The 10,483-nt window shown below is 39.8% G+C and overlaps 1 protein-coding gene across 2 annotated transcripts in view; it reads left to right on the forward strand.

Moving 5' to 3' along the window:
- Positions 1-10,483, forward strand: part of inppl1a (inositol polyphosphate phosphatase-like 1a) — a 37,895-nt gene that overhangs the window by 10,921 nt on the left and 16,491 nt on the right. For both annotated transcript variants that reach the window (XM_014008018.1, XM_014008019.1), the window contains exons 2-7: positions 188-251; positions 740-887; positions 985-1,066; positions 2,321-2,467; positions 2,731-2,821; positions 6,976-7,065. In XM_014008018.1, the coding sequence (XP_013863472.1) occupies positions 188-251; positions 740-887; positions 985-1,066; positions 2,321-2,467; positions 2,731-2,821; positions 6,976-7,065 (622 nt within the window). The remainder of the gene's footprint in view (positions 1-187; positions 252-739; positions 888-984; positions 1,067-2,320; positions 2,468-2,730; positions 2,822-6,975; positions 7,066-10,483) is intronic.

The following is a 10,483-nucleotide window of genomic DNA, read 5'->3' on the forward strand; positions in this document are numbered from 1 at the left end:
ACCTACCTACCTACCTACCTACCTACCTACCTACCTACCTACCTACCTACCTACCTACCTCCCTCCCTACCTAACAAATGAAGTTATTTAAGCATTCATGCTTCCCTTTCATTTCCTTCCGTTCTTCTTGTGCCCGTAGCGCTCTGTGAGCTTTGTGTTAAACCTTTCTGTACGTGTTTCCCTGCAGGTTTCAGAAGCACGTCCACACGTACAGGATCCTCCCAGACGATGAGGGATTCCTGGCGGTGCAGGTACAGAAGTGACACGCACTCTCCCTCGTCGTGCTGCAGCAACAGCTGGCAGGCCGAGATGCTTTTGTTGGCTCTAGGCTCACTCTCTCTCGCTTTCAAACACACACACATAGACACACACACACATAGCAGCCTCTTTGTGCCTCGTGGCTAACAGCTGTGAAGTCCTCTCCAACGCAGACACGCACACGACAACATGGTGCTCCAGAGCAGATGGCGTTTCTCCCTCCTGTCTGACTTTTTTTGGACCTTGGTTGTGAAGGGAAAAGTCTAATTTTTCTTCCCGAGCCTGATGGGAAATGTTTATCAAGTCAGCTCTTCCTGGTTTGGATTATATTTAGCTCTGCTTACACAACATTAAATATGGAACAATAGGGGCCAGCAGAGATTTCAGAAACGTGCACTTGCAGCTCAGGGGTTTGGATGTAATCATTGTGATGGCTCTGTGTAGGAAATGACATGTCTCCCTTCCTCTCTCCCGCTCTCAGACGTCTCAGGGCGTGCAGCCGAAGCGCTTCAAGACGTTACCAGAGTTGGTGTTGTTGTACCTGCAACCCAGTCAGGGCCTGGTCACCACTCTGCTTTACGCTGTGGACAGAGAGGAGACGGCCATCACGGATGACCGGGACTATTCAGGTCATAAACGCCCTGCCAACCAAACGGCTGTCATTTTTTTTTTGTTTGTTTGTTTTTGTTTTTTGCCAAATGTTGACTCATTTTCTTCGATCTGTAGATGGAGAGGACGAGAAGCCGCCCCTCCCCCCTCGCTCTGCCTCCACCTCCACTCCTCCTGGACCAGAAACGCCCACAGAAAGGTACAAAGTCTGTGTTACGGATCATTTAGTCCTGCACTGCTCACAACTATGAGGCGTCACTAAACACAAACAGCCGGCAAAAATGTCAGCGCCAACCGATGTGTGCAAACACTGCCCATGTTTCCAACACACGTACATGAATCATGCTGCTTCACATGAACATCATTGTGATGATAAGTAAAGGCTACTGAAAGACAAATATGTCTTTTACCCATTTTCTATCTTCCTATCAGTGCAGGAAATGCTTTAATATCAACCATCAGCTTTCAGATTCAGTTCATGAGCAGACACACACTCATTCTTTACACTTGTCCTCGTACAAAAGGTAAACCACATCCTGCTGAAGACCACAGGGCTTACAGATGACGCAGGGAGCCGTAGTTTGTCAGTTATTGGGATCTGCATAGAGTAACCAACTTTAATGTCTGTTTGCACAGTTTTTAAAGAAAAGGGTTTTAGTTTACTTTTACTGTTCGTCTCATGAAAGCTCGTCGCAGCAGCTCTCGTGTCAGGTTGTCATGGATTGAAGCACAAAATCAATCATGGAAATTAGCCATGACACTTGCTGCACATTAGTCACAAAATGTTCATAAAATCCCACAGTGAGAGGAAAATACATCAAAGAACAGAAGAGGAGGAACGAGGCCTCGTTTACCTTTTGCCTTGGAAATCAGTGGGTTTGCTGACGTGTGAACCAGAAAATGAGCCAGGTTTCCAGTTTGAGTGGCACTTTTTGAGGTTACATGAAATCACTGACTTTTTTGGACATTTTTGGTTTGCATTAAAAATATGTGCACGTTAGGATGTTTTTAAGAACTGTAAAACTTTACTTTTTTTCTTTATATAGTCTCTGTTTATTTGGCTCTGTTGGTTTTGTCTGTGTGTGTCCCTGTGATGGATTTGTGACCTGTCCAGGGTGTAGCCCGCCCCTCACGCAGTGACTGCTGGATATGAGCACCAGTGATCCTTAAAGGAAATGTCATCACATTAAACCACAAAGGCATGACTGCCTTTAATGCGAATTAGGGTTTCAGTAAAGCAGTTGACTGTTGACACGGCTACCTCACTATTTTATTTTTCTTTGAAAGAGGAAGTCAAAGGTGGCTCGGTTTTTCCTCTCCAGAATGTGGTTTATTCAGAGAATGTATTTCAGATGTGTAAGTCATATCAGCAATGGCATAAGTGTTTTACAGGCAAAACTTGACAGTGTGAAATGTGAACAACATCACTAGACCTGTTCTGGATTTGTTTCAGTGCCCCGGCAGCTAACGGCCTGAGCACCATCTCACACGAGTACCTGAAGGGCAGCTACGCTTTGGACCTGGAAGCTGTCAAACAGGGGGCCTCCTCACTGCCTCATCTCAACAAAACACTAGTGGCTTCCTGCAAACGCCTCAACGGGTGAGCTGACCTTGTTCCAGACATACTCTGCAGACACAAACTCTTCTCTCATAAAACTTTAAATCCCCTGAAAATCTCTTCAGCCCACAGAGCTTCTTCTGCGTCTCTTGTTTTGGCCACACTTGATCTTGTTGCACGTTCAAATATTGTGATGGCAAACAAAAGACTCATGTACATGTAGTAGAAATATGCTTTCTTGTTGTAGAATCGAGCTGAAGAGTCAGAAAACAAGTTGTTGAGTCTGTTCTTATTCCCTCAAACAGGGAGGTGGATAAGGTTCTGTCTGGTCTGGAGATCCTGTCCAAAGTGTTTGATCAGCAGAGCGCTTTCATGGTCTCTAAGATGATCCAACAGGTACAAATCTGTGTCTCTGTTCAGACTCTGACAATTAAACTGTAAGGATTCTTGTCTGTTTTATGGGTTTCACAGTGCAAAAATTAAGCCAGTATGCAGATATTTTAATTATTTTTTCTCAAATAAAACTGTACAAAATAAGAACAATCCTATCTTCTGATATGCTTTAAAGTCAGTCTAGAGAACTCCTTATAATATTTTGTTATATAAGTCGTATATACACAGACTTCAAATCAATATACAAATATTTTTATTCTGGACTTAGATCTTGAAATATAAATTGAGTAGTTTTAAGTTTTTGTTTAGATACTTTAGTGAAATTTTTGTGACAGCTGTAGTCAGCACTCTGCAGGCTGCTTAGAAATCTCATGCATAAATATATACTGTATATTGCTTAAATGAATCTGAAAATAAAATTATCATGGTCTTAGTAAACCCATGGTTGAGCTGTGGAGACACTGGTACAGTTTGTTATTAAATTTGATGTAAGTTTATATTAAATATGATGTAATTTATTTTTGAATGATAGTGGATATGTGTATCTGTTTGGTTGTTCATCTTGTTCTTAGTGTATTTTAGCTGGACCTTGAGTCTGAAATAAAGTTCTACTACTACTACTACTACTACTACTACTACTACTACTACTTTAAATTACATAGCAGTGTTATTAATAATATTATATACAGGGTTGCACATAAAATGTTTGGTCTGGTTCTCAGGTGAGAACCTAGGGTTGTTGCTTGGTGCTCATATTTTCCTTCACTCACTTAACACATTTATCTGTAGGGGCGTCAGGTCATCTAACGTCCCCCTGTTTTGTTTTATGACTCCTATCAGCTGCAACGTCTCAGGACATCATGCCAAATCAGTCCACTGAGTTATTTATTTAATTTTTTTACTCTACATAAATTTTGTAAACTACCTAAGTGGCCAAGGGGCTGGGTGTATGTTATATATAAACTTCACAAACTGAACATTTCATGGTTAAATGTCTGTTAGACTAACATGTCCTTCAGATGGACAACTCCTGTTTGGTCTTCTGGATCTTTGGCCTTGGTTAAACCAGCTTTCCACACTCTCCACAGTATGGTCCTAAATATAAACAAATTTAGCACATCAAGAACATTGTTTTTTTTAAAATAAAATTATGAATGAAATTTGTGGATCTTTATGATCAATTAAAATAACATTTAAAACTCAATCATCTAGAGAACATGGCAAGTTGTTTTTATTTTTTTTTAAATATAGGTTTATATAATTTTTTTTGACGGGGGTGATGTTAAACAGAATCATCTTTGCTTTAATATGGGACAAACAAGTGTCCAGCTGTCTCAGTTGTTGTGTCCTTGGGCAAGACGCTTCACCCCTAATGCCTCTGATGTGTGTCCCATCAGTGTATGAATGTGATTGGCACTGATTAATCTCCTCAGATGATTGTATATGTAGCTTTGTGGAGACATAATAGAGTGCTGTGTGAATGGGTAAATGAGGACACAGATTGTAGTGTGTAGCACTTTGAGTGTCCTGGATGGATAGAAAAGCACTATATAAGTACAGTCCATTTACTATTCCAGTCACCAGTGCGGCTGGATTAAAAGAAATTTTTTTTAAGAAAAAAAAATTTTTTTTAATGAACATTCTTATACTTCTGTATAGACTGTAAATGAGCCAGATTGTAGCATAATTACTAATTTACATCTGTAGTCCTGAGGAAGGAAGAAAGAGAATAAAAGAACAAATAATAAAGAAAAATAAAAACAAGATTTTCAAAAGAACAAAACAACAGAAGATCACAATATACAATCATACATGCAAAACACAGATACATATCTAGACAAATTACATACAACAGTAAATTTAAAATTATTCAGTGAGTGCATGACTGGGAATGTTTGAGAAACAGTTTGAGATGCTTTTTAAATGAACAATAACTGGGACATTCCCTTATACAGTATTTGTTGGGAGACTTCCAAAAGTGACCTCCTTTGACTGACAGAACAGTTTGTCCAAAGGTTGTTTTAAGGAAAAGGGAAAACTTGTGAATGTCCCGTGTACAAGGTGAAACTCTCCAACACAACTGGTTGCACTCTAGAGCCCTGCTAGCTGTTGTTTTGACAGACAAACTCAGGTACATTCTAGGTACGCAAGTGAGCTTTATGACATTCCATCTGGTGCGCTTTTTCTTTTTTGATCGCGCATACGCACCTTTGCACCGCTCATGTGCAACCCGGATTATAATATACATTACAGATAGTAAAATGAACAATATGTTGCTTAAGTAAATACTCTGTTGGAGCTGTCATTTGCATCAAAACTTGCAAAAAAATGTTTTCACATTAGAGTAAGATACACAAACTCAATAAGCATGTCATGCAAAAATAAGCAAATTAAAAACAAATCAAATGTTTCTAGAAGGTCACATGAGGCAGATAAATAGAAAACTCCCAACACAAACTCACCCATGCTGTACATTAGAGATGGACTGATTAATCTGAATGATTTTAGTCAGCTGATAAAAAATACCAATCATTTACCAAGTAGGAAAATAAAAATACAGAAGTAGCTGCTACAACCAGTTACTGTAGCCAATAAATGAGTTGTGCTTTTTTTTAACAATAATGCTCTTTAAATATTATTTTTTATAACTACTAGAGCTTCTAAGGGTTGCTATATATACATATTTTTAGGCTAAGCAATTGTTGGTAATTACTCCTATATTTTGTTAAATAAAAAATACATATTAACCAAAAAAAAAAAAAAAAAAAAAAAAAAAAAAACTGTTGTGTTGCCTTTTTTCCATCGGCTGTAGAAACACTGGGTCAACCTCTACTGCACATAATTATCAGTGTTTTTTTATATATAGATAGATAGGAAACTTTCTTATAATTATAATTACAGTCAAAATAACAGTCAGTATTCACTGCACTCCAACAATCGAGTCCTCCTGTCAGATCTGAACTAGGGGAAAAAAAGCATTCATCTTCGCTGCTCCCTCAGCCTGGAACAATGTACAGAAGGATCTAAAAATGTCAATACTCATCTCTCTCAGATCCTTCTTGTCGATCCTCACTGATAATATTAAAAAGAAGTTTGATCCGTGCAGTTGTTTTTTAGTCACTGCTTGTACGCTATAAATGCCTGTGGTGATCTCTCATCTGACCTCTTATTTTTGAGTTTTTATTATTTTTGTTTGAATTTGTAATCAAAAGTGTTTGATTATTGTCACACTAATAGTTTGTAAGAATTGAAAATCGTTATGCCGTAATTGGAAATTAGCTCGTCTGTACGTTTTAAACGACTTGATTGTCTAAATCTGTTTATAACAATTTGTATTTTGAATTGTTGTACTTTAACCGAAATGTAAATTTGAACTCTGATATACTCTGTTACGTGTTGTGCGGACCTCTTGACCAGGTCGCCCTTGTAAAAGAGATCCTGATCTCACTGGGTTTTCTACCTGGTTAAATAAAGGTTATTGAATTACTTTTTTTTATTACATCATCAAACTATAATAAATCCTGAGGACCTCTAAAAGAAAAAGAAATTTGTCCTGATCATGTTTTGTACCTCACTGGTCTTCTCCATGTGGTGTTTCTCAAATACTGCTGGCTTTTTAAATCCTTTTACTAAACCACTGGGCCAAGCTTGTTAACATATTTACTATCTTTACTAACAAAGAAAGCTTTCAAAGAGCTGAAATTGTCCGTTTGTATGAAGACGTCCCAGGTTTTGAAGCAATTTGAGTTGCTTGACACAGATAGTTACACAACAGAAAACGTTTGAGCGAATCCTTGCATGCAGAACTGAGCAGTTGTTTCTAGGCCATTCGTCTGCAGGATTCAGTTCTTTCTGAGACATCAAAACCCGCCCTAAAATGTGCTGTCTTACTTCAAAGTACAGCAGTTCCACCATACGGGTTGTTCACTTTTTTGTTTGTTTGTTTTTAGATCCTTTTTTTTTTTGCAACCAGTTTTAAGGGCCATAGCGATACACTCAGCTCAGCTCCTTTTATACCACTGCAGACTTTTGTGATCTATTTTGTAAAGAAACCTTTAAATTTCGTTAAGACATTGTGGCATGAATTCAGCCTCTGACTTTCATATTTAAATTAATTTTAGTCACATGTTTTTTTTTTCTTTTCTTTTGTCCATCAGTCTGTGAATCAGGGTGGCGACCAGGAGCTGGAGAACTTAGTGACCAAACTGGCCATCCTCAAAGACCTGCTGTCCTCCATAGAGAAGAAGGTAAACAGAAACACACATCCAGTCATGTGAACATTAACCCTCACACATGATTACATCAGCTTCCTCTGATTTTTGGTTTTCTACACATTAGGGCTGCACAATATATCTCAAATATATCGTCATCGCATTATCAGTGTGTGCAATTTTAACGTCGCAAAAGACTGATTGGAGTGCAATAATTGTTGATTGATGTATTTGAAAAATTTAGAAGTTTTATTTTTTATTGTTGATTCAATATTAAGCCAGTCCGACAGAGTCTCACGGCAGCAAAAGCTCACACCAGACACAAATGACATTGCTAAAAAGGCCAAGGGTCACATAGAGTAGGAAGTGCAGAGGAGAAAGTGTAGTGATTAGTATAAATTACACTTCTTAAAACCACTGTTATAAAGAAAATTCACAGGTTCTTCTGTTTAAGGAAATGAACACCCTTTCTGTGTTAATATGAGGACACACAAAGAAGTCAGGATTTAGTCAGGGAATTCAAGTTGGTCTGGCCGTAAACGAGATAATTTATTTATAAAATTAGGGATGCACGATAACTCATTTAAAGAACCGATACCGATGACCAATGACTTTCTCCTTGTATTGGTCGATAACCGTTAACATGCCAAGGGATAAGACTAGTCAAAAATGGGTAAGATCATAACATAAAACACCAAAACCAAATGACACTGTAAATTATACCATTTGAAATAAACTCTTAGCAAACAAATATTTCTTAAAGTATATCAAACAAATCAATTTCTCAAATGGCCATCTTTTTAAACAAGGCACATTAATTAAAAAAAGACCTTTAACACTGATCTCAGATTTAAACAAAAAAAAAAAAAGTCATTCCACAAGTTCAAAACAGATAATGTACTAACACAAGTTAGATTCAAAGTACATTTGTTTTTATTATTATTAATATATGATTTAAAACATTTTTCTGCCTGAAACAGTGCTTCTGAGATAATAGTGCAGAAATGATAACCTGTCAATCAAAGTGTGAATGTATTACGACTGCATCATACTTACAGGGAGACACACAGAAAGCAGTCGGCATGGTAAACCGTGGTTAACAATAAGGAGATAAAAGCTGCGATTTTTAGCGAGGGTGAACAGCTGGTTGTCATCATTTCCATCGTTAAAGTGCTTGAGATCTGCGTCATCTCTGGAAATTTTTTTGGATTTGTCAAAAGCCTCAGCAATGATTTAAATCCTGACGAGTTCTTGAACGCTAGCTTGTTGTTGTTAGCATTTTAGCAGACGGGCTCTGTGCTGCATTCAGGAGGTAACGGACATTACGTGTTCTCAAATTGGGTGTAGTAGTTCCGATGTTTGTAATTATAAAGTTTGTGTGTAACATACAGGGTTAATTGGTAAAATAATATTAATAATTCTTAAAATGACTGGTTGTTTTTCAGCACGGAGTATTCTAATTATTTTTCTAGTGAGAAAGTTGTTTGTTCCGACGCAACTTGAACGTTGCTCGGGTCGTGTCAGACAGTAAGCAGCTTGACCAAAACAGATAAAAATAAAGATTCAATTCAAAGATTCAAAGTGTTTATTGTCATATGCACAGATGAAAACATGTTTCCCTGAGCAATGAAATTCTTACTTTGTCGTCCATTTTGAATGCCAAGAGATAACCATATTAACAAAAGAAACGAATCATCACCGAAAGGACACAATGTTGATTAGATAAAAGAGGAGACTAAACTAAGGATTATAACATCGGAAGGGAACAATATAATAATGACAACAAGAAGGGAACTGTACAATCTGTTTTAATGTGTAGTGTGCAAATGTGCAACAGGTAACAGTCTGAAATGCGCACATGTGCAGTAATAGTCAGAAGAGTGTCACGTTCAGTTGTTTAAAAGTCTGATGGCACTTGGGAAAAATGAGTTCTTGTATCTGGAGGTTCTGCATGTCACACTTCTGTACCTCTGGCCGGAGGGCAGAGGTGTAGTAAATAGTCCATGCTGGGGGTGGGTGTACCTTGCCTATCGCAGTGATAGCTGGCAATAGACAGGTTGGGTCTTTGATGATTGAGGCTGCTCTCCTCATGCTGGGGGTGGGTTGGGTCTTTGATGATTGAGGCTGCTCTCCTGTGAACCCTGCAGTGGTAGATGCTCTGCAGCGAGGTCAGTGAAGTCCCTGTGGTCTTCTCAGCAGTTTTTACCACTCTCTGCAGGCATTTGCGGTCCATAATGGTGGCAATGTTGTACCAGACTGTGATGCAGCTGGTCAAGATGCTCTCTACTATGCAGCTGTAAAAGTTCCTGAGGATCTTTGTTGACATGCCAAACTTCCTTAGTCTCCTCAGGAAGTAGAGTCTCTGTTGAGCCTTCTTGACCAGCTGTGTTGTGTTCTCAGTCCAGGTCAGGTTCTCAGTGAGGTGGACGCTCAGGTATTTAAAGCTGCTCATCCTCTCAACCTCAAGGTCTCCGATGTGCAGTGGCTGGTGTGGCCTCCTTTCCTCCCTCAGGTCCACTATAAGCTCCTTCGTTTTGTCGATGTTGAGGGTGATGTTGTTGTCCTCACACCAAGACACCAGGCCGGCTACCTCCCTCCTGTAAGCTGCTTCATCCTCCCCAGTGATGCGTCCTATCACTGCAGTGTCATCAGTAAACTTCAGGATTATGTTGTTCTCATGGGAGGCATCACAGTCGTGAGTGAACAGGGTGTAGAGGATTGGGCTTAGGACGCACCCCTGTGGGGTTCCGGTGTTTGTGATGAGTGTGGAAGAGGTCCTGTTCCCGTCCTGACTGTGAGGTCTTCCAGTCAAAACGTCTAGGAGCCAGTCAAAGAGGGCGGGTTGCATTCCTAATGAGTCCAGTTTATGGATGAGTTTTTGTGGGATTACTGTGGTGAAGGCTGAGCTGTAGTCCACGAAGAGGATCCTGATGTACGAGTCTTTTTCCTCCAGGTGGGAGAGTGAGCATTGGAGGGCAGCAGATATGGCGTCTGATGTCGACCTGTTGTGCTTGTAGGCATACTGCAAGGGGTCCAGGGTGGCCGGGATGCTCTCCTGAATGTGGGCCAGCAGCACTCTCCCAAAGCACTTCATAATGATTGGGGTGAGTGCTACTGGCCTGTAGTCATTTAAACATGTGGGTTGGCTGTTCTTGGGGACGGGGACAATTGTTGTTGATTTGAAGCATGTGGGGACAATGCTCTGGCTGAGGGAAGCGTTGAAGATGGAGGTGATAACATCTGTCAGCTCATTAGCACAAGCTCTGAGGGCCCGCCCTGGGATATTGTCTGGTCCTGATGCTTTGCGGGGGTTGATCTGCCTCAGAGCTCTCTGTACCTGGCTTGATAAGACAGTTGTTGGTGAGGGGTGGGTGGGTTTCCTGGTTTTGTGTGTGTGTGTGTGTGTGTGTGTGTGTGTGTGTGTGTGTGTGTGTGTGTGTGTGTGTGTGTGTGT

This window comes from Austrofundulus limnaeus, unplaced genomic scaffold (assembly GCF_001266775.1).
Source record: "Austrofundulus limnaeus strain Quisiro unplaced genomic scaffold, Austrofundulus_limnaeus-1.0 Scaffold46, whole genome shotgun sequence".
Lineage (NCBI taxonomy): Eukaryota > Metazoa > Chordata > Actinopteri > Cyprinodontiformes > Rivulidae > Austrofundulus > Austrofundulus limnaeus.